Genomic DNA, 24808 nt, shown 5'->3' on the forward strand with positions numbered 1-24808 from the left:
CCAATTAAGTCTCACTTTTATCTATGATCATTTATTGAGATCCAAAAAAAAAAAATAAATAACACTGTATGTTCTAGGCTCATTTACACTGAAAAAAATCTGCATCAGAGCTCCATTAGGAAAATCTTTTGAGTCTACATAAAAGCTTGTGCACATGGAATATTTCTGCATTTACGTGCTTTTGCACAATGAGTGTACTTTCCACACTCTGACAATTGGATGCTTTAAACACCAGCACCAGCGTCTGGTGGCAAGAGGTATTAAATACTTGCCAGAATCAACTTTTTTTTTTTTTTTGTTGAGTATCAAAGTTGACATACCTGTGCATCCCAGTGCTAATATAAAGTACAATGGATAATAGACCTCTTAATCCACTGTTTTTTTTGGTTTGGCACATTTTCAAATAGTATGACAGAATATTACAGTCACAACACTGATCCTGACATGAGGATAACAAAAAGATAGGGAATAATAGGCTTGTGTAGTGATCAAAATACTCTTTGCTTTTAAATTTTTGCTTTTATTGTATTACTCCTGAAAGTGAATTTTGAAACAAAACTACCACAAGAGTTCAGCAGATCACCTTTGTTTGTTTCATGTCAAGTAATATTTTGTTTTGGTAACGTTAGAGGCACAGCAGTAAAACAGCAGGCCTTTTATTTTTTTTAAACTTAAAGTGATTCTAAACTTTAGTTATTTTCAGCAGTGAAAAGTTTATATTTTGTCTAGTAGTAGTTCATGAACATATTTTTTTAACGTGTTGCCACTTTCTGTCTGAAAATGATACGCTGGACTCCGGTAACGACAAATCACGACTTAGCTTATGAATGACCAAACCCGGAAGTCGTGCCATGTTGTGAAGTCGTTACTTCACACTTGAGTACTTGTGACATAATTTTCAGTTGACAGCAAATGGGAAAAATGTTATTTAAAGGTATTAATTATACGTTAAAAAAATAACTGTGATTTTAAATCAATTACATACAAAATATTAAACTTTTTAGTGCTGAAAATGTCTCAAGACTACCTGAAATGTTTTGTCGTATAAACCCAAATATTAGGTCTACCCTATTTGAACCATAAGTGAGTTTTTAAGACATTCTAGAGCGCATTATATTCTGTAGAAATACACAAGGCCTGTCAGTTATGCAAATGTTTTTGTTCTTTTTTTTTTTTTAAACATTTATTAATTTTTGTCTACAGGTAAATTTTACTGCAAGCCGCACTACTGTTATCGTCTGTCAGGCTATGCCCAGAGAAAGAGACCCGCACCTTCTCCCACCTCAGCCCCAACCACATCTCAGGTATTTCATTGATTAGAGTTGACAATAAAAAGTAAACGAAATTGCAAAAATATTTTTTGCAGTTCAATGAAAGCATGTTTTTTGAAAATTGTGGCTTTTGGCTAATGTCAAACATCATTCAACCTTGACAGGAGAACCGGGCGTCCCCAACTCCTGCGGCGCTGGTGGATGCTCCCGGAAGGCCAATGGAAGTGGCAGGCCCCTCAGCGGATATTCGGCCCTCAGGTACACGACTTTCCTCTCTCGCTGTGGCCGCTGTGCCATGCCACGACGGCATGGCCGTAGGTTGCGGAGTCTCGCTGCGCTCCTTCTGCTGCACACTTTCTTGGACGTGCCACCAGGTGGCACACAACCCCCTTGACTCTCCCTTCCTGTGTAGCTACACCTTATATCTCCTTTGCTGTTTCACCATCAATGCCCTACTCAACTTCCTCTAGCATGGCACTCCTCTGCACCTTTTGGTTTTCTTCTATTCTTTCCTAACCTCTGTGTAACTATGTAGGGTGTAACCCTTGCACGTTCTCCTGTGATTGATTGTATTGACGCCCTATGCTTGCAGAGTGTTGTGTAAATAGATGTGATTCATTGTCTTCGTGAAGGACTTATTCTTTTAAGGTGCACCATTTGTTATGTTCACGTCTGCAGTAATGTTTTGATTTGCACAAACAGCAGAAGCACTCTGGCAGCCTTCTTTTCAAAGTGAATGGTGCATCTTAAACTGCTTTTTTTTTCTTGGCTTGCAAATGAAAAAGGGTTGAATAGTTTTTTTTTTTTTTAATCAACTCTCAAGTCAGAAATGTTGAATACATGTAAAAATAAATAACCCTTGCGCCTTGGTAATACGGCTCACTATTTGGCATGCCTGTTTTAATTAAGAGCCTCTTTAGATTTTCTTTTTTTTTGGTGAACCAAACCGCTAATGGCCTGTGACTGCTCACTTTTAGTTCAGCCTCTTGTGTGGCGTGTTTCCTTTCAAGCCTGCTTGTTGATGTGTCTCTGTAACAGTACTACACTTTCACTGGAACTTTCTAGACTAGTGGACTGATCTCACTGTGACCAAGTGCCTGTATCAGTGCTTTTGTGAGCTTTACCTTTACCCCTCCTTTCAGAGCATCTTAAAACTGCTAGCAGGGCTGTTGTGCTTTATTGCCTGTAATTGGAGTTTTTCTGCTGCCATCTTATACTGTATCCATCAACCTCTCTTTGTAATATTTGCAGCACTATCAGCAATGCGTTTACAAACCTAGTAGTTTGATTTTTAGTGCAGAGTAGGGCCTGTTGCAGTATGTGGCAAGTGTTGTATAAAGTAGACTGTAGGTTTAAATCACATAAGTCGTAAGAAAACCTGTCATCTTTCAATAATCTGTAGTGTTAGACCTGATTATAGTCGTTCACTCACTAGGGGATATCTTATTAATACACTTTTCTTACAGCCAAACTAGCTGTAAGGTTTCTCTTTCCACAGACATGATTTTACTGTAAATAGTTCTGTACCCATTTTGGTATATCGTGGATAAGTAGTGCCAGATATTTAAATTGTCAGTTGTTTGAACATTTTACCTGTATGATTTTGTTTAACTGGACGGATAAACTCAGTTAAACAAACCAAGAAAATAGGAATGATAAACCACTACCCTAACAACCTAGTTATATATTTTCTGTCTCTCAGTGCTCATGCTATATTTTAAGGTGTTTTATTCTTGCTCAATTTAGTGAATAGGCAACTGGCAGAACTTCAGTTACACATTAATATGATTCACCATTAAAAAAAAATAATAAAGTTTTAGGATATGCTTCTCAGGATGGGAAAAAGGCAAAGCACCCACCATGTACCAATGACATGCTGTGCTGTATATGTCTTTTGAGATTTGTTTTAGAAATAATATCAAATTCAATAAATTCAGTTATAGATTTAAATACCAGTGTCTTGTCACTTTCTTTTGTGTACTTACAGTATATACAAATTTGTGGAGCGATGGTGCAGTGAGTTTTTAATAGTCAGAAAATGTGTTTTGTTCCATGTGGATTTGGGCACATACACAATGACATGTGATAGCGCCCATAGTGGATGTACTCTTTCCCTATGGATAGGTAATTAGAAGTTATTAAAACAAATGTTTTTATTATGGCAGCCCGATTGTATGCTGTACAGTCAGCACTTGTATATATGTGATTGAGCATCTGAGGATTTGGAGTTTCATTATTTCTTTTCTTTGTTTTAATTTGAGTATGCCCTAAGTGAAAATATCCAAATAGAACACATTAGTCATTTTCCCTCCTCAGTGTCGTCGTGTGACTTGTTAGGGTTACACGGTGTCGGATACGAATAGGAAGCAAGTGTTCAGTTTGGTATTTTAGTTTCACACTATCTTATTGATCACTCAAGCTCAACGTGGCATCTCATGGCAAATTTATATCTAAAATCTGACAAATAAAAAAACAGGATGCTTTACTTCAAAATAATGGTGGCTATAAAAAGATTGCCAACTGAGCTGCATCACAGTAGCCAAAACCATCCAACGGTATCAGAGGACTGGTTCCACTCAGAAGAGGCCTCGTCATGGTCAGCCAAAGAACTTAAGTGCACATGCTTGGCCTCACATCGAGAGGGTTGTCTTAGGAAATTAGACGTATGAGTTCTGCTGTCAGCGTTGCTGCAGAGGTTGAAGGGATGGGTTGAGTAAGCCTGTCTGTGCTCGGACCATACGCCCTGTACTGCATCAAATTGGTTGCATGGCTGTCATCCCAGAAGGAATTCTCTTTCTAAAAATAATATTCAAGAAATCCCACACACACTATGCTAAAGACAAGCAGATTGAGGACATGGACTGGTACCATGTGCTGTGATCTGATGAGCCCAAGATAAATGTATTTACTTTAGACTGTCAAGCGGTGTGCACTTGCATCCCACATGTATCTTGCCTACTTGTAGTCATGGGCGGGGTGTCATGGTCTGAGGAGGCATGAGTGCTGCTGCGACTCTGGAGCTACAGTTCATTGCTGAAATTGTGAATGATAACCTGAGCTGAGATTCTGAAGCAGGGCATGATCATCTCTCTGAAAACCTGGATGCAGGGCAGATTTCCCAACTTGATAATGACCCTAATACACTTCCAAGCCGACCACTGCATTACTAAAAAGGATGAGGGTAAACGTGGTGGACTGGCCAGGCATGTCTCCAGACCTAAACCCCAATGAACATCTCTGGAGTATCCTCAAACTGAGTATGGAGGAATATACGCCAGTCTTGTAATGCCATCATGGAGGCATGGTCAATTTCCAAGAAAGTTAAGGCAGTGCTGGAAAATAATAGTAGCCATCCAAAATATTGACACTTTGGACATTTTTACTCAGGGGTGTACTCAGTTTTGTTGCCAGGGGTAGCTAAAATGGCCATCCTGCCACATACCGCATCTGCGAATGGAGGGCGTTGACTGTAATTTCATATCTTCATGCTCTTCTGAAACTGATGTTTCACATTAGTTCTCTCTCCACATTTTTTTTCTCAACCACAGTACCAGAAGCCAATGGCCTACAGGAGCCAAGCCTAGCAAAGCGGCTTCGCGGAACACCTGAGCGAATTGAGCTGGAGAACTACCGACTGTCCCTACAAAGGGAGGAGGACCTGGAGGAGGTGCCTGAGGAGACACTGGCAGAACATAATCTCAGCAGTGTGCTGGATAAAGCCACAGACATCGATCTGGGCTCCAGGTAAGAGCTGTAAATACAAGGCCTCCCTGCCAACTACAAAACCTTCAGATATTATCCAAAAAGGAGTTCTTGCGTTGGCAAGTAATGAGCCACAACAGATCTTGAAAACACAAATGTGACTTTTTAATTTGGAATTTTAACAGTGTTCAGCAAATAGGTATCAGCTAGGGCTGGACAAGATTTCCTAAAACATAAAATCTCCACCCATAAAAATTCAATTTCAGATTGTTTTTTAAAGAAAATAAGTAAAAGTGGCACATAATATTTCAAAACATGTTCTGTTTTCATTTTAGCTAACTTTGAGCATTCATCATTTTCTTTTAGAATTAAAATTAAATCACAGAAGGTTCATCATTGGAAAAAAAATAATGGTCAAGAACCACTGGCTCAGGAAATCTAAAAGTGCATGTGTGAATTAACTCACAGCTTGTCAGAGAAAAATGCTCAGGAATATTTTCTTTATTATTCTGTATAACAAAGGTCTTGTCACACCATATGTAATTCATACTATAGATGTCACAGTACCATATTCAACTAACTCTGAGACAAAATCCTTGCCTGACTTTTTTGCAGTAGCTCAGACTCAGATATGGAGGAAGATGATGAGCAAGATGACCAAGAGGAGGTAGAAGTGGAGTTGGAGGAGGAGCAGCAACTTCACAGCCCCTCAGACCTTGGAGGTGTCCCTTGGAAGGAGGCAGTGCTGCTCCACGCCCAACTTAGGGGTGAACACCACGACGTAGAGGATGAGGCTCTCGCTGAACTTGACGAGGCAGAAGAGGAGGATGACGATGAAGAGTCCAGTGAAGGTATGGTTGTGAATTCATTGTGGTTTATTTTTTCATTTTATCGATTCACATTTGTGTTGTCAAGTCTGGACCATTCCAACACTTTCTACTTTTGATTGATGTCTGTTTAATGTGTAATGTCTCAACATCTCTTGTCCTTAATGTGTTTTACTTTTTTCCACTTTTTCCCTTGTTATTTTTTGTGTGAATTATTATTTTTTTGTCGGTGGGCCTCTGCTCCGGCCTGTGGGCAGAGGGAGATTACTCTCCCTGGGACAGGGAGCTCCAGTCAGGCCTTTGGCTGGAAAAGTACCTGACAGATGAAGATGATGTTTGTACTTTTAAAGGTAGCAGCACAACTGCTTGTGGATGTTACGAATGAGTGTGGCCAAGTCCTCCTGGTTTGGCCTTATTCAGGGATTGTGCGCTTTGTATTTTTTTTTCCCCTTGGCGCCCCCCCCCCCCCCCCCCCCCCCAACACACACACACACACACACACACACACACACACACACATACATACATACATACATACATACATACATACATACATACATACATACATCATAACCATATTGCTATCTATTAAATGGGGTTCCTATGCAGGATGATTCTTAGAAATATTTGCTCAATCCAGATATTAAAAATATGGAAAAGAATGGGAAAATAATACAAACATATTGTTTCCCTAATATTATAGGTCTTTTAAATTACACTATTCTAAATTTGAAAATGAGATGTTTCCAAAACTAATTTAATCAATCCAAATCATGCTTCATGCTGGGTCAAGCACAATTTGCGTGAGAACAAACACTTGAGAAAATAATCTTGTCAATCCAGTTCCCCAAAATTTTTGTCCTGCATTGCATAGAAATTCACTGTCAAGAGGTTTTTGAAATCTATGTTTTGGTGTGGGAAAAAAATGTAGGTCCTAGGTGGTTAGGATGGACCAACCAGAAAATCCTGCTTATGACAGGTTTAAGGTGTAGGTTTTTTGTTTGTCTGCATTTTTGAATTTCAAAATTTTTGTCCTGTGTTGCATAGAGATTGTGTGTTCACATTCAGTGTCAAGAGATTTTTGCCTTTTAGGATTTGATGTAAACAGAGATTTAGGTCCATGTTCCAAACAAGTATAGCTACAGTTTTTAGTTTTTTTTTTTTTGTATGTGTGTTCATACATTTGTTTTACTTGTACAGTGGACCCCCGGGTTACGGCACCCCTGGCTTTCGTTTTTTTTTTCACGTTGCAATTTGGAATACAGAGTTTTTCATCTCCTGTTAAAGGCAAATATCCCGCTTTGCGATTAATATCAACAACTGTCATGACCTGTGGGGTTGGCTGTGTATGTTTTGCCTCCCTCTTGAGAATTTTTAGGTAATTGCTCGTATTTTCTGTTGGCGTCAAACTGCCTCTGCTGCAATATGTCACTACAATGCTGGTCTGCTATTGGAAGGCATCTCGACTCTCTAAGATACTGGTCTTACTATTGGTCAGCGTGATGGGGTCATGAAGATGGTGGTCTGCCAATGGTTGGCGCATAGAGTCACAAAGATGGCTGCTTAAAGACTTGATCTCGTGTGAGAGTGCTTTCAACATTGTATTTATTATGCATTGTGCTTAATTTGAACTTGAATTAGTTATCCATGAGTCCCAAGATCGCTAAGAAAGAAGATGACTTATATGGAAACGAAGCTGGAGATAATCAAGAAATACAAAGAAAGCTAAGATAGCCTAGCCTAGGCTGCCCTTACTAGGGAATATGGCTATAACAAGCGCCACTCAAAGGTAAATAAATCCTTTAAATATTTTTTATTTATGATGTTATTTGATTGTAAGCATGTATATTATAAGTAGCACTTACTATACTATTTTGATACCAATTTTTCATATGTATATACAATTTTTATTTTTTTGCCTGGGCTTTTACACGCATTAGCTAATTAACATAGGTTTGGCTTGCCTGCCATACGGCAATTTGACTTGCCCGCCATACGGCAAATTTGCCTTACGATCCCAACTGCGGAACGGATTCATCTTGTAAACCAAGGGTCCACTGTATACATTGAATTGCAGTGTGCCTGGTTATGTTTTTATCTTCGAAGAAAAAAAAAATGAAAAGAAGCTCTGAACTGACAATGTACTAACAATTTTAAGAATAATTAAAGTACACGTTATGACACACAGATACAACGATAGATGAAGCTTATTTCTGTAAGAGAGAAAAAAAATCCGGAAATTAGTCTTTGGAAATGTATGAAATTTTGAATCAAAATGCGTAGGAACCCTGAATAAATCTTTTTGTTTGCCTTTTAAATACTAATCAAATAATACCCCCCCCCCCCCCCCCCCACACACACACACACACACTCCCACTTTTCAGAGCTGAAATTGTGGAAGACTGTTTTCTTTTCACTCTAATTTTCATTAATTTCATGAATATTTTAACTTTTTTGCTGCTTATCTACTGCATGCAGCCGTGCCTCTTTGATTATGGTTGCATTTTTAATCTAACTTCTTCTGTGCCTCTCTCCCTGTCATCTTTGTCCTATCATTTCATGTCCTCCCATTTTCATCTTTTCTGTACCTTTCCCACTTTGTTGTCCTACTTCTTCTTCATTTGTCTGCACAAAATACCACACTGACACTCACACAACACCCTTATTCAGCCAAGAAGCAACAAATGCATCAAGTCCCTCAGCATTTGGATCCTCTTGCAGTTCCAAGTATGGAGGGAACACATGAAGACTCAGAGACAGATGAGGGTGGTCAGCTGGTCTCAACCTCGCAGCCCATTGAGCTCACACAGCCCTCTACAGGTAAAGCACCCAAAGTAGCCAAGACCAGGGAAAGTGCCCCCCCCCCCCCCCCCCCCCCTAAGGTTTACAGTGTGCCATCACATCACAGGAGGTGTTTTCTTCCCCGACTAACCTGACTGATATAGGTCTTTAATTTTTGTATGTTTGTTTCAAATTGCTTTTTTTTCCCCTTGATTTGTCTAAGTCCTTGTTGTTTCTTTGGGGTGAAAAAGGTCTTTACCCCAGCACACCGTGTCACCTTCTTGTCAATGATTTTGATTATTTTTAGTTCTACTTTGTTTCCACTTTGATCTTTTGTGTTTGGTTTTCTCCCATGTGTCCTGTTACCTTACTGTTACTCCCCTGACAACCACTTTATTGAGCTGTATCTTCTGGTTTGAATGTAGCACCTGCCCACACATCTGCCCGGCACGAAGCAGTGCAAGTCTGGTTGGATTCAATGTCTGGAGGTAGCACAGATTTAAGAGGGATTATAACATCCCATTTAAGATTCATATCTCTATCTCTGTCTTTTGGCTGACCTGTTGCAGCATAGCATGCACAAATGATACACACTCACAAGCATGCTGAAAGGAGTGCCATTGTCAGGAGTTCATTTTTCTTGTGGTCTACTTATGACCTGTTTTTCACCATGTCTTTGCACCTTACCAAACTTCAGGAATGTCTGTTTCCTACACTTTATGCTCCTTTTATTGTAACATGTGGCTGGTACATGTGATGCCTGCAAACTAATAAGGTGATGTGTGAACAATATGGTTTTATTCAAAGTGATCTAAACTCATCACTGGTTTAAAAACTTAGATTTTTCTATTTTTTTAAATGTTGAATATGAGTGGTTTATACTATACTATGCTATACTATTGTTTAATAATTTAGCCAGCATTGTTAAACTGAACTTGCTAAATTGTGTATTTCAGGGTGTGAATGGTTGTTTGTCTCTGTGTATCCTGCAATTGACTGGCCACCAGTTCAGGGTGTCACCTGCCTACTGCCCAAAGTCAGCTGGGATAGGCACCAGCAAGCCTATGACTCTTGTGAGGATAAGCGGCTCTAGAAAATGGATGAAATGAATGGGGAAAATGCACAAAAAATGCTTATAGTGTAACCTGGTTATTTTGGGTCCAGTGTACCTTTATAAGAAGACTCAATTACCATATAAATCATCACTGCTTATCCTGTAAATCAGGGATTGACAACTTAAACGATTGACAGTGCCACAAATTTTTGTTAGTACTGTACTACTTGGGCCACATAGGACCTTGGAATACCAAATCAGATGCATGACAAAAATGACATTTTAGATTAGGACAAAAGATAAAAGATATGTCTGTCCATGTTTTTCTTTGAAAATTGACAAGCATCTTCACGTTTTAATTTTCAACATATTCAAACATCCATTCAAACATCCACCACAAAACATAGAATCCTGCAGTGAAAAATTCAAGATTTACACAAAGGTTCCTCGCATTAATAAACAAATATATGATTAAATCTCGTTTAAAGATTGAACAAAAACGTTGAACAGCAAAATGTCATTTAGTGCAAGGATCTTTTTTGTGCGTTGTACTACCATGACCATGACCATTCCTTCTGAAATTAACAGGCAGTGCGAATACAGTGTGAAAAACCGTAGAGCAGTAAAATCTATCCCCTCTGTGTGTATCTTTCACAGCCACAATATGCATTTGTTTACTATTAAGTGTTGACTTTGTGTTTTGCTAACTCATTTTGAACCAAACATTTATTTTGATTAAAAAAAAAGTGTATTTTTGTCATCAACGGTGTAGTGGCAACTGAATCATAAATCATTCATGCCTAGTTAAATTATGGCATGTTGAAGTAAACTAGGCAATTTTATTGAACATATAGCTTACTTTATCTGAAAGGCACCATTTCCTTGACCTAATACTGCCCTGGGTAAGAAGCCTGCACATGCTTTCTTTTTTTTTTTCTGCTGCTCAACAATCTTAGTGTTAGAGGCGCTGGTCAGTGATGTCTGTTATTACTAATAACTTTCAGCCGCTAAGATCTGCAGCAAGGGCTTCTATTTATCTTCAAAAAATGAGTTGAAAGCCAGTCCTGAGTGTGACCTGCAGGCTACCAGTTGCTCATCCCTGCTCATGCTGTCATGTTTTTGTTGCCCCTTTTCTTCTGACAAATGCAAGATGCATGACTTGCTTTTCTGTAACTGCTTTTTATTTCTAATTCCAAATGTTGACTTTGAATAATTTTGTATTATATGTATAGCGTTCCAAACCAACAAGGATTTACTTATGAGATTATTTTGCAACACCCAACATTTTCATTTAAGTTGACCCCCCCACCCTCCCCCCAACTGGCTCATTTTCTAGTCAGCTGTGACAGCTGCATTGATAATAGACAAAAACAACATTTGACTTGTGTTGCCTAATATTCTTGACCAAAAAGACTTGGGGCTTACTTCATGTCATTTGCTTCACTCCAGAACCTTGTGAGGATGATGATCTGGAAGCAGAAGCAGATAGTCCAGATATGGAACCCGGTACAGAAATGGACCAAGGTACGTAGATATAACCATGAATGAATTTCTAATAAATGTTCTAAAACTGAAATAACTGAAAAAGAAAGCTTAATCATTTGCATTTCTTTTTAGATAACATCCCCTCAGATGCAGAAGCTGAGGCACGTTTGCAAACATCACATCCCAATGGAACTATTCCAGAGGAAGACAAAACATGTGAAAGTGTGGGATTGACTTCAGATATTGGTACATGTCATCAATCATTCTGTTAAACTTATTGGTTAGATGTGGTTTGTATATAAAACAAGTAGTGATGTCTTTGTTCTTAATGCCATTCAGAACCATCCAGCACTGAACACATACTGAAAGATGATGATATTGTCCTATCGCCAGTCTCACCTGCAAAAGAACTTGAAAGACAGGTGAGACAATCCCAATGCTCTTTTTGTATGCGGGTTTTTCTATGTCTTCCTGTATATAATCATTCCTGACCCATCTTTATTTTCAGTTAATAGAGACATCTTTTGAGTCTCAGGTAAAATCTGCAGACACCCGCTTGTTCCCAGAATCATTGCATTTCGAGGAACCAAAAGTTGAGCAGGCAACATCATCACCAGCTACAAAGAGCTCTTCACCTGTCCTCAAGCCTTCCCCTGTTGCTTCTCCAGCCGCTGTTTCTGTGATAGCGCCCAGCTCACCACTCAATAAGTCGCCTGCCAACTCCACTGCCAACTCTCCGGTTATTCTAGCCGTCGAGACCCCGCTCCGATCACCTGTAAAGTCACCGGATGGCTCACCGATTCGTTCCCAGCCTACTCCATTACAAGAATCATGCCCAACTAAATCTCCGGTGTACCCCCACCGATCAATTTGCCCTCTTACTGGTAACCCACTATCTCCAATATGTGCACAGCCTTTGCCCTGTCATGAACCTTCATCACCCGTGGCCTGTGAATCTCCTGTGAGAACCCAGCCTATTCCAAATATCACATCAACGCCAATGGCCAGAACTGACAACGCCGCACCGGATTCGGAGGATTCTTCAACAGATGAATCTCTGACAAAAAAGACTGATATCATTGAGGAATTTTGGTTGAAGAGTGCTGAGATCCGAAAAAGCCTTGGTCTGTCTCCTTTAGACCGCAGTAGTAAAATCTTGGAAAAGAGTGTTAAGAGTCCAGCACAAGAATCCACCCCTGCAAATAAACAGGCGCAGGATATATCAGCGGATCAGAAACCTACTTTTGCTGGGCGCACTGTGATTCGCAGACTCAACATCACACTTGAGGGCCAAGTCATTACACCAATCGCTCCCTTGGAGGGTAAAAGCAATGACCGCGACACGAAAGAATTTAGCAGTAGCTCAGGTCTGGGCCTAAATAGTAGTATGGCAACAAGTCTAACGGAAAACACTGACAGCTATACCACCTCTGACTCCGTCATGCTCACTCCACCTTCCAGTCCACCACCACCATTGCCTATTAATCAGTCCCCTGCGGTACTCAGGCACCAAAAACACCAAGTCCCTTGGAGCAACGGGACAGAAAAACCTTCATGCGAGCTTGCCAAAGAACCACCAAAATTAACCACTCCTATTCCTGCAAAGAGAACCCAACAGAGTCCTGTATCTGCACCCAAACCTGCACCCAGGAAAGTGTTGTCGCCATCAGCAGATCTACTAGAAACATCTGTAGTTATCATGCGGGAGAAGAAGAAGCCTCGGTCAGAGGAGCTGAGGAAGTCCTTTGTGGAGACAGTGGAAGAAATTCCATTTGCTGATGATGTGGAGGAAAACTTTGATGAGCGAACGCCCGAGGCCAGCACGAATAAGTTTTCCACTCCACCTAACAGCAAGGCCAGAGCAGACCGACCTCCCTTTCACCTGGCTTTAGCAATGGAAAACGGCAAACCCATTATTCCTGTAAACCCAGTTTCTAAGACGCAGAGGGCCACTCAGTTCTCGCCAGAGGCCAAAGAGATAGCTGAGGAAAGGATACGGGCAAGAGAAAAGTCCATAAAGAGTCAGGCTCTTAAAGAAGAAATGGCCAAGCAACTAAATAAAATGAAAGAGTCTACCGTAGAAGAGGGTACCTCACCTAAAGTTGCCTGGAGTGTCACCCCAGAGGTGTCTGTGAAAAGTCAAAAGTCTTCAGTATCGCCAAAGACATCCGCTGTAAAAGCTCCTGAATCAAAGAAAGAGACTCTGCCCGAGCGTCTCTTCAGCAGCAACAGGAGTCTGGACAGCTCTGTGGCGTCCTCTGACAGCTCATCCACGACTAAGAGCAAGAAAAGAAGTTCTCTCTTCTCACCCCGCAAAAACAAAAAGGAGAGGAAGGCAAAAAACGACAGTAGCCGGCTCTCGGGTGCAGAAGAGACACCGCCCAAACACAAGTCGCTGTGGAAGGCTGTCTTCTCAGGGTACAAAAAGGACAAAAAGAAGAAAGATGACAAGTCGTGTCCCAGTACACCGTCATCCAGCTCTACTACTCAGGACTCTGGAAAGAAGAGAACATCTCCAGTTGGAAAGTCAGCAGGTAAAATATGATGCTGTGTGGCTAAAACAATTTCTTTAGGGTTGAATTTGTGAATAACTTTGTGCTTGACTTCTGCTTTTTGTCTATGACAGATGCAAAGTCACGCAGAAACCTGAGCTTTTCTGAGGATTCTGACCTGTCATGCGACGACGTTCTGGAGAGATCGTCCCAGAGGTCAAAGGCAGATGTGAGTCAATAATGAATTTTGCGTCTTTCACACTAGCGATCACTTTGAAAACATCCACTGAAATGATCTTTTATCACCACCTGAACGATTGAGGCTGAGTAACCTGAATGCATCTTATTTTCACTTCAATTTGTAATCTCAATTTTAGCTCAAGCGTACTGTAGTCGCACACATACAAAGGCTAATGAACTGCAAAATATCATTTACAAATGATGATGATTATCGACACAGTCAGTGTATCTTTTTACCTCTTAAACATTTTCTTTTCAATAATTTCCATTTCTAGCGACACACGGACATCTTTGACCTAGTATCAGGCATGCACAAGGAAGCAATAAAGGAGGAGAAAATCGACAAGGATATAAAGAGGGAATTAAAAGAAAGAAATCGGGTGAAAGAGAGGCTGAAAGAAAGAGAACGGTCAAATGCGGTTGATTCCGAAAAGGAAAAAGACAACGAGGTATTTTGCAGGAGGAGGTTAAAAATGAATTTTGGGCAGACAACATGTTTACAAACCGTCTATTTATTTGACTTTATAAGCATGTTTTCTTTTATAAATAGTCTTTACATCAGAAAACTGTTTGGGTTTTTTTCTTACCAATGTTAATGAAATACATTAAATATCAATCATTCTTTGTCACAAATATGAGAAAATTTGGACAACAAATGAAGGTGTAAAATTATGTCAACAAATTAACATGTGTTAAGTGTACAGATTTGAATTATAAAACACTTTTTAAAAATACAGGTATTAAATTACATAGAAATCCATGTTAATGCCCAAAAATCAAATGATTTGGCTCCCCTGCTTTACGCTTTGTGTACTTCTCGTGATATAGTAGATAGACTTGGGTTTAGGGCCAGAGGCATGCAGTCACTCAGTATTTGAAACAAACTCATATGCAAGGGCTGGACAATTAATCAAAATTTAATTGAGATTTAGCTTTTTGGCTTCTCACAACCAGAACAACATTACAACAAAAATAAAAGTAAAGAAGAATCGCGTGGTGTGTATATAAAAAAGTACCTATGCTGTGAAAGCACCGTAAATGCCCCCGTTGCTGTATCTACAAGTGTGCGACAAATGCTGTTCTGTTGCTGTTTACTGTAAAACTGAACATACGACACAACAAATTACACACGTTGTATATTTAAACACATGATGCAAATAAAGCTAATGGTACCAGTCAAAGTAAAATCCTATACAGTATATTCCTTGAAATAATGTGTTCACACACAAGGATAAAGGAACACTGACAGACATGTAATGTAACAATACATTCAATATATTCAAGCTACTGTATATATTCTTCCTAATTTGTAAAAGGTGAGCTATTATTATGGTTCGACAGCAACTTTCTTTTTTTTACTCTTCGTGGAAACGTGAATGCCTTTCATGGGTGGCCCCCCATTCCGCCTGATAAGCCAAAGTAGGCACCGGAGGAAGATACATGATGCTATTTCATTCATTGTTTTTAATTATTATCTTCATACATTTTACTTTGTAGTCAATTCAATTTCTTGTTATTCTTACATGTTATATTTAAAGTTACTTTTGGACAGTTGAAATCGCCGAATAACTGGTTAAAACAAATCAACCAAAATAATCGTATTTCGTATTTTTTTTTCACACCCAGCCCTAAAACATGCTCTATGTATTTAAATGAAGCGGGGGGACTTTGAATTTGAATCTGAATTTAAATAATGTGCAGCAGACATCAAAGCTTGTCATGCCTGGCCGCTTGCGATCCAGCTCCAGCAGATGCTTACTAGCTTGTGTTTGTTTTTGCATTTTAGTTCCGTAGATAAGCCTGGTCTCACAAGAGTTTACTATTTCCCAACACATTTTGACAGTTTGACATTCTTTTTTTAAATTGTAAGTTTTGCGCAATATGTTAAACTGACTTAGGCTATAATTTATTTTTTTGAACTAAGGTTAATTTGGTTTTAATTTTGGAAAAACATTTGTAATCCAACTTGACAACCATTTTGTGAAGTTGTGTAAAGATTTTTTTTTTTCGTAGGACTTCTTACAGAATTCTTGTGAGATCACATTGACTAATGTAAGAGTTTTATCTACACTAGTCGTATTTAATGCCAGTACCCACTAAGTCATGCCTTAGGAATTTGTGTTTTTAGTGTTCCATTCTTAAATAACCTTTTTTTTCCCCTATCTTTTTACGTATACTATATATATATATATATATATATATATATATATATATATATATATATATATATATATATATATATATATATATATATATATAATCTGTTCCGCGGTTGGGCTCGTAAGGCGAATTCACTGTATGGCGGGCAATCCAAACCTATGTTAAAGAGCTAATGCGTTTAAAACTCCTGGTAAAAACGTAAAAGATCAAATATCCGGTGAATTGTTTTACGAGCCCAACCGTGGAACGGATTAATCTCGTAATATGTAGCCCCTTTTTTTTTGTGTGTGTGTGTTGGAAATGTTTTTCCATAATTTGTTCATTTGATTCAGTTTAAATGTAACTATGATTTTAAATGTTTTTGAAACAGTTAATCTATACATTAACCCATTTAATCATGTGTTTGATTATTCATTTTTTGTTTGTTTTGTCCTTCCCCAAGTCTGTTTATGTCCCTCATGCACTGGCGTTCAAGAGATCTTATGCCTCAAAGGTAGTATCATATCCATTGCCATTAATAACACCCCCTGTTTACCTGATCCTGTGCGCATGTTCCAGTTTACCAATGCTTTTGAGCATCAGGCCTAGAACTAACCGTCCTTTCTGGATGCATGTCAAGGGGGATCATGCCACCCACTCACTCACACTTACTGTATACACTCTGCTGTCCAAACATGACTTCTCAACAGCGCTTCACTTTCAGGCCACAAAGATATCTGCGGATGTCAAAGGTTTTCTCTTTCTGACTGATATGACATTAACCTACCTATCTGTGACTGCAACGTGGTCTTTACAACCAGTGTGGATACAGGACAAACATCTCCTATTGTTGCATTTTGCTCCAGCTTGCCTCTTTCAAGCTTTTAACACCCTTCAATGTCAGTTTTTAATTTGGGGTCAGCGTCCCCCTATTGTCTACTGTAAAGACAAATTTCTGTTGTACAACAATGCTATAAGAGGTCTAACGAGGTCTGTGTGTGTGTACATTATTTGTGTTTTTAAATTTTATGTAAACGGTGCCCAAAGGAGCTTTTGATCCATGTGTTGTTTGCAGATTAACTTCACAAAGCACCTTTGTGCATATATTATGTAAGATTAAGGGATATGAGAGACAATCTAGTTTATTTTCCAAGCCAGCGCACATAAGTGCTAGTCGACAATGTTCATCACCATGCCGTGACGGAAGTAATTTTCCTTTTAGTGATTTTCCTTGAGCGCCTTTGCAAGATGCGCATTCTTTTGGTTTTAACAGACGTCTAATCTAACACCATGTTGTGATTCCAATAGAAAACCTACACGGAAGAGGAGCTCAATGCCAAGTTGACACGTAGAGTCCAGAAAGCTGCTCGACGACAAGCAAAACAGGAAGAACTCAAGAGGTTACATCGAGCCCAGGTTAGGGTTCCTACTACTAGCAAATCAATTTTTAATGACACCAATTTACAATATTGTAAATTATATTTCTATAACGATATAGATTCATCTTGGGAATATAGGGGGTGGTGCTATTTTTTATGTAACTGTTCAGTGTATAGTTTAAGAATTGAGCAACGGGTCAAGCACAATCCTAATTATTTATGTTGTATATGTAAGTGAATTTAAAATTCACAATGTTATGCAATGTTTTGCACGATGCAAGTCTCTTCTGACCATGTGCACTGAGAACTTTTGTGTCCCATGGTGAAAAGGTTCACTCTGGTGGTTTGTGCAACTCATCTGCTGTACTCCTCCCAGGCCGCCGAGTCAGCAGTAAACACTGGAGATTTCCTCTCTTGCAGCTCTTAGCAGTGCGCCAAAGGGCCTCTTGTTTTTCTGCCGTTACCACATGACACTGATTAAAGTTGCATCAATGCGAAAGCAGGAGAAAACCTCCAAAGTAAAGGTTCTCGGTTTTCACATTGTGCATAAGGATAAGCAGTTAAGATAAATGTTGGGTGGATATTACCTATTACACATGTTTCAATTAATTGTAGAAACTGAATTTATAACTATGAAAATACAGGACAGTTTGAATAATTAATTCATTCACTGCCACCCCACTAAAAATCAGTCTTTGATGTCTATAGCCATCAGTGGCAGTGAATCAGTTATTTAGGTCTTGCTACTGAACACATACCGTAAACAAGTTGAGGCATTTCACTGAGGTAGATTGTGCTATTCTACTGTTATGCAATCTTGTAGTAATTAGAAAAGGCGATGCCAGCCATTTGAGTTGATTTCTTGGTTGCATAATTGTTCGAACTTTTCAAGATTTAATTTAGAGCTTATTGGTACTGTTGTGGGCATTTGATCAAAAATGTTTTTTTTTAAACAATTAGATTATTCAGAGGCAGCTGGAGCAGGTGGAGGAGAAGCAGAGGCAGCTGGAGGAGCGAGGCGTAGCTGTGGAAAAGGCATTGCGAGGAGAAGCAGGTACATACACACGTGCATTCATTCCTGCCCTTTCGTTCTCTCTTTTTTAACTACATGTGCCAGAGTATCTCAGAAATCTCACTGCTTCAATATAAAATGTATGTTCCAAAACACGGCAGTGTTGTAGCTTGTTTTTTATTGCAACTGCTTGAAGGCTTGCATCCCCTGTGAGAAAACGTCTCGTCATAGTTTGTTGCTTATTTGCATTCAGCTATTTCTCAGGCTACAAAGGAAATAGTAAATACAATATTGATGACTACTGTGATGTAAACGTCCTTTGAAAAACAAAAGAGACGCCCCTTTGAGATAATTTAAATCTTGTTCACACATTTCATTTTTCTGTGCAACAAACACAATTAATCGTTTATCATAAGAAATAAACATTCTTGATAAGGGGCCTACACATAGCATAAACAACAATCTAACCTATTTATGAATCAGCCACACTGTTCATAATGTAGTGCAGTTTCATGAACATTAAAAGTCCGCGTTATTTACAAGATTTTGTTTATGGGCTTGTGTGATGATGATCTTCAATTATAGGGTTGTCATGAATATAGCAACCTAATAATTTGTGATGGCTAACATTTGCAGTAAAAGCTTATATTATCAAATACATGCTTATATGATACTGTGCAATAGTCTTGGGCCACCACGGGCATGGCACCTCCTATCTCTGTCCACGATTCTCCGTGAATAGCTTCTGAAAGTATTAAAGGGGCAAACAATCACATAGATCGCAGGTCTCAAATTCCATCCTCGAGTACCGCAAACCTGCATGTTTTCGATGCTGCTCTCTTAAACATACCCAATTCAAATGATTAGATTCATTTTCAAGCTACTGCAGAGCTTGCTGATGAGCTAATAATTTGAACCAGGTGTGTTGAAGAGAGCAGCATCAACAACATGCAGGTTTGCGGCTCTTGAGGACTGGAGTTTGAGACCTATGTCATGGATAAAGCTCAGCACGATTGTTTTTATTTTTATTAACAGCTTATATCTTTACCGAGTGACATTCTTGCTATGTTTGGTAATTCTGGAAAAGATAAATGATAATCTAACAGAGAACTAAGTTTTGTATAGTGCTGTATATCCATTTTTCAAGTAACTGTACATTCCAGCCAATCAGTTGTTTTTCTGCTTATAACATCTTTGCCACTCTACTTTCTTAAAGGCATGTACAAAGGTACTTATACATTACCCAAACAGCACAAAAGAAGATCAGGTATTAGATTCACTAAAGTTTCTCTTCTTATGAATTACATGTGACACTGTTACATAAGCTCCATCTGTGGTGACACTGCAAAAGTTCTTCATCTCTGTACATTATAATTTGTCTGTAACATTGTCCATCGTTGTTAGAAGAGCTGCATGCACTAAGGAGACAAAGATTTGTTTTTGTGTGCTTGTTCTGAATGCATGTTGTCTCTTTCACTGTCACCCAGTGTGGACCGTGTCCATGATTCTGGTCTGTTCTGGCGGTCAACACAATATGCTAAAAATCTAATTCAGATTTCAGGTTTACAGAATTATAAGTCAGATATTTGCTCCAAACATTTGTTTTTTGAATGAACAGGCGACTGCAGTCTAGAATTTGTGTTAAATGTACAGTATAAACTGATGTATTGAGCCATCTGGACCATCTTTATGCCATAAGTCACATTCATTTTGGAAGAAAAATGAAGTACTTTCCTGAAACTCTTCTCAAATGTAAAATGTAAATGTAAAGTTAATTAAAATTTGCTGGCTATTCGGAAGGTCTAATGATTCCATACCCTGATTTTTACAAAGCCTGTCCCAATACTTCTGTACTTGTACTGTATGTTTTTGTACTTAAAGATTTCCTTTGAGTCCCAGATGCTCTTTTGGTGAGAAATAATCAAGTACTGAAACATTACATTTCACAGGAATCTTTTATACTTGGCTGACTTGTCTCTTATTTGATTGGATGACAGAATTGCTATTAACAGTCCAAATGAAGCAGACAGAGCCAGTTCCCAGCAATGCAACAAATCCATAAAACAGATTGATTATTTTTGGTTCCATGCTCATGCTTACAAGCTGTTTATACTGGGCACGGGTGTGAGTACAGAAGGATTTGGGTTTGAGTGCCCCTGCAGGTTTAAGTGTACCTACAGGATAGTATGTGTGTGCATGCCTGCTCATTTTAGGAGGATTGTTTGTGTGCCTGTTGTGGGGCAGTTTGAAATAACTCACATGTCTAATATATCCCTGTCATTGTAGACTATTGGGGAGATTCTAATTACAGTGAAATCCTGGACTTACATCTGGGCGGTATGTATTTACAATCTGTTGCTAACAGACTAACCTAATGGCTAACTGAATCTCTCCCCACCCGACCTTTTTGTTTTCTTGGAGCTATGTACCCATCTTATCTCCATTGACTTTCTGGCTGGTTGGATGGCTGATTTTGTTTAGCATCATTACAAAGCCTCTCCATTTCACTTGTCCGTATCCACTGGCCTTCTCAACACCAATAAAATTGACCCTCATTTTTATAAACCTATTAATGAAGGATTTTTGCATGCCGTGGTGCAGAGCAGAACTGTTGCATAATTGTTCTGTTCGTGTTTAAATAAACAAACAAAATCCATACATTTTTACACATTCAGTCATATGAAAAGTAATGACCAATACAATGACTGAAATGAGATAGGGGGAAAAAAATGCATTTGAATATTGAATGTATGACTTCCTGTATTCGTTTTTTTTAATCAATAAAACCACAATAAGCAACAAAACAGTATGTTGGCAGTTTGCCGGTTTGTATCCGCTCTTAAATACAGTGAATGAAAGAGCCACGGGTAATGCGAGTTGTTTCCCCTCATCATTTTTTTGCTTCCCGTAATAGTTACATTTCTTATGTTTGTTTGTAAAATTGTTGTTATTATAGACTTAAGTCCTGGCAAGTTTAAACTGAAGCATCCAGGATGTGCACAGGGATGGGGAAACATTCAGAGCGTAGCTTGTGTTCTTCCAATAGCAACCATTATGTTTGTCCCATTAACTGTTGTCCCCAGTGTAAATATCTCAGCTTTGTTAATAGTCCAAATAATCCAAGCTTGTTTTATTTGCCGTAGTTGTGTCCTGTCAGTCTTCCCTGAATTTCTGTCATACCTGCTCAGTTGTTCCTCCCCCAGTATTTATGTGCTAACGATAAAGCAACCCTTCAACTTCTGTCTGATTTGTTTGTTGTCACCTTGTTGGAACTTGTCATTTTAAATACTGTACATTCTTGTTTGGATATGAGGTAGGGCTGGGCGATTATGGCCCCCCAAAAAATCTTGGTTACTCTTTTAATTAAAGTAATAAACCCAACAAATATTTTTTAAAGGTTTGATTTATCAAAAAGTTAAGCCTGTACACAATTTTCCACCAATGATATTTGTATAAAACTGACTTTAAGGCAGTTTTTTTAACATAAACTTTCCATTCAGAACTTGTGCATATAACTTGCTCATATAGCACAAGTTGTTGTTAACTTTGGTAAATGTGTTTTGTAAACCACCCATCCAGCATTCAGACACTTTTGCAAAACATTGTCATGATATTGCTCGTTTTCAAATAGTCGATTTTTGAAATGATAGATGATCATATCTATTTGATTTATTGCCCAGCCCTAATATGTGATGCAATTTTATCCCCTGAATCCACTGTGTCCCAGTATGTTTTCATTTGAACGGTTGTGTGTGTGTATGCATCACCACATTATTAAGAGGCTCATGTCTTCTCTTTGTTTGGCCTTGTAGCTTGTTTTTAGTCACCCTTGACAGGAATTGCTTGGGGTTTGGATGTAACGATAACTTCACTTAGCAGAATGACTTTTCCTCCACAGACTCACTTGCTTAGACTTTCACAAACTAATTGGCTTCAATACAAGAGAAGTACCCCAAAAAAGCTTTGCTTTTTATGGTGGTAATGCTCAGTTTTAACTGTCTCGTTCAGATGGTTGATTATACAAGAACTTTAGCGGAGGTGGTTGTTGTTTTGCAATGGTAAATTGTCTGTAATTTACATTTAAAGTATAATGATCAGAAACTCGTCTGTGTGATTTATTAAATGAGTTTTTGACAACTGACATCTGACAACAGCAGTTTTAGTACTTTGAAAGTGTTAAGGTTGTATTCTGTGTACATACAGTATATGATAGTTGTTGTTTTGTTTCTCATTATTCTCCAGGCATCCTTTTTGTTTTAGCTGTGGTTATGACTGAATTCAAAGACTGCTGTAGTGCGAGGTACCAACTATAACTTTTACAGGTTAGAAGGTGCAAAAATGATGTCAGTTCCATGTGTCGTCAGCCTTTTTACTTGGAGAATTCCTGGTAGAGAATCTGTACCAAGAGTGTTTGAATTTTCTTTTTTTGAATCGGGCCTGTACGCCCTGCTTCCCTTGCTAACCTTGAATTCATAATTCAGCATGTTGAGTCTGATGTCTCTCTTATAGCAGTTTTTTAAACGTTTTGTTGCTGGTGAATCTATACTCCGGACAGTTTAAGTTTTGTACCTTGTTAAAAAAATGAACGCCTTAATTGCATCAAAATTGGCTGTAGGAGCCAATGTACATATTTGTCAGAGGTGGGAAGTTGTCGGTACTAACGCACTGTCCAACGGACCGCCGTTTTGCTGACTGACCACCGAATGACGAAAATATTAAAAAACGACTCAGACCAAAGTAACAGTAGATTTCTTCCATCATTTTAATGCAGTGTTGTAATCATCACCTTTCACTCTTAGTTGCGGTTTGTCACCTCACCACATTAAACTTCCAAATTTCTGAGAATTTTTTTAAACTGGCATATATTTGGGAGCAAGGAAATTTTAACACAGTCTAAGTAGGCAGCAAGCGGACATACGTGCACCTGGGAATAACTGGCTGACTGCTGGAGCCATAGTATACATTAGCTACAGTACAATTAACTCTTAGTGCCAAGCATTATCAGAAAAGGAAACTTTTAGAGGACCTGTATATGTAGCATTCTCAATCATATTTCAAGGCTGACAGAATATTGTGTCCTAGTGGGTGGTACCATATGAAAGATTGATTTCTATTCCTTTGAATTGCATGTAGGTAATATCTGTGTTGTAAGTGTGGAAACACTGCCATCCATTGGTCACAGTTATCACTACAGTGCTCAATTGGCTTATATTAGGTAAGCATTAGTCAAGGGTGTCAGCTCCCCTCCAACGAAAAAAGGTATTTGATGAGAATTGTAATTGTAATTGTAATTGATTTATTATTTTTATTTATTTATTTTTATTTATTTATTTGTTTTAGAGTTAAGAGATGAATTGTTCTTAGTGTATTACACTGTGCATTACTTTATGCTTAGTGAAGGTATCCAGCTGGGGTGTCAGCGTTTGTGCTGCGTTTCAGAGTCACGGTTTCATGAACTGAAAGGAAAGGCAGAATGCACACAATTTCACTCAGCGAATTCATTATACAGGCCTAAAGTAAAAATTAATGCTTAAAATTATGTAATGAGATTTTTTTTTTTTTTTTTTGCATACTCTCCTCAAAGAAATACATGGACCAAGCCATGACTGAAGTGGGTTTACTGCAGTCAACCTGGGCCAGTAGAGACGTGTTTTTTTTTGTTTTTTTGTTTTGTTTTGTTTTGTTTTTTTTTAGCTTGTGTGTTTTTCACATCATATAGCACTCGCCAAAATTTCGGAAGCGCTTGCCGAAAATTGGGCTTCCGTCAATGACGGACCGATGTGCCCAGTTCTGGTCAATACACTTTTTATGTTACGCTGCATAAATAAAGAAACAAACATGTGACAATCATGTAAATATATTAAAAGTGCTTGTAACAAAAGAAAACCACTCGTCGACATTGGTGTTAACTGCATTCGCTTTGCATGAATGAAATTGGTCCATTTAGGTTCCCTATTATCCTTTGGCCATCCAAACAAATGTTGGCCTGAATATTGAACAATGAATCGCCATATTGCACAAAGGTATCTGTAGAATTTGCTGAAAAGCAAAGGCAAAGAGCAGTGCAATGGATGACAGTCAACTAGGCCGTCCTAGAAAAACGTCAATTAAGTTTACCTTAAATTGCAGAAGAAACGGATTTTTGTTATGAAGTGCCTTGCAATGGATTTAATTAAGAAAATGGAACAGTCGCATTAAAAACTAAGGAAGCTAAGCCTAAAATAGTTTAAGATGTTAGTATTACTCAAAAGATGGTTGGCCATATCACACATCACACATCACACTGCAGCTTTGAGTACAATTTTCAGATATGTTAATAGAAATAATCTACTTTTACAAAGTTGTTTTCTCTCGAGATGCCTGTACTTCTGCTCAAGTGTTGCTTTCAGCTGCAGTACTTCATATAAAAAAGCTAATGTTAATATT

The 24808-nt window shown here is 38.6% G+C and overlaps 2 protein-coding genes across 5 annotated transcripts in view; one reads left to right on the forward strand and one right to left on the reverse strand.

Moving 5' to 3' along the window:
* The window catches only part of mical3a (microtubule associated monooxygenase, calponin and LIM domain containing 3a), a 71115-nt gene that overhangs the window by 36149 nt on the left and 10158 nt on the right, over window positions 1–24808 (forward strand). Inside the window, exons 28-45 of one of the 3 annotated variants that reach the window (XM_088417847.1) lie at window positions 1204–1304; window positions 1436–1529; window positions 4820–5015; window positions 5589–5824; window positions 6058–6150; window positions 8471–8620; window positions 9007–9069; window positions 11085–11159; window positions 11253–11366; window positions 11460–11542; window positions 11629–13654; window positions 13747–13841; window positions 14128–14301; window positions 16455–16505; window positions 17300–17407; window positions 18331–18424; window positions 19599–19649; window positions 20669–20719. In XM_088417847.1, coding sequence (XP_088273973.1) covers window positions 1204–1304; window positions 1436–1529; window positions 4820–5015; window positions 5589–5824; window positions 6058–6150; window positions 8471–8620; window positions 9007–9069; window positions 11085–11159; window positions 11253–11366; window positions 11460–11542; window positions 11629–13654; window positions 13747–13841; window positions 14128–14301; window positions 16455–16505; window positions 17300–17407; window positions 18331–18424; window positions 19599–19649; window positions 20669–20719 — 3855 coding nt within the window. The remainder of the gene's footprint in view (window positions 1–1203; window positions 1305–1435; window positions 1530–4819; window positions 5016–5588; window positions 5825–6057; window positions 6151–8470; window positions 8621–9006; window positions 9070–11084; window positions 11160–11252; window positions 11367–11459; window positions 11543–11628; window positions 13655–13746; window positions 13842–14127; window positions 14302–16454; window positions 16506–17299; window positions 17408–18330; window positions 18425–19598; window positions 19650–20668; window positions 20720–24808) is intronic. The other 2 variants (XM_088417845.1, XM_088417846.1) reach the window with 2 other exon arrangements.
* tspan33b (tetraspanin 33b) overlaps window positions 10960–24808 on the reverse strand; it is a 67699-nt gene continuing 53850 nt past the window's right edge. The window contains exon 8 of one of the 2 annotated variants that reach the window (XM_088417851.1): window positions 10960–11104. In XM_088417851.1, coding sequence (XP_088273977.1) covers window positions 11057–11104 — 48 coding nt within the window. In that variant the 3' untranslated portion in view covers window positions 10960–11056. Of the gene's footprint in view, window positions 11105–23768; window positions 23839–24808 lie in introns of those variants that run through there. The other variant, XM_088417852.1, reaches the window with a different exon arrangement.

This window comes from Hippichthys cyanospilos, chromosome 6 (assembly GCF_059441005.1).
Source record: "Hippichthys cyanospilos isolate Australia breed blue-spotted pipefish chromosome 6, RoL_Hcya_1.0, whole genome shotgun sequence".
Taxonomy (NCBI): Eukaryota; Metazoa; Chordata; class Actinopteri; order Syngnathiformes; family Syngnathidae; genus Hippichthys; species Hippichthys cyanospilos.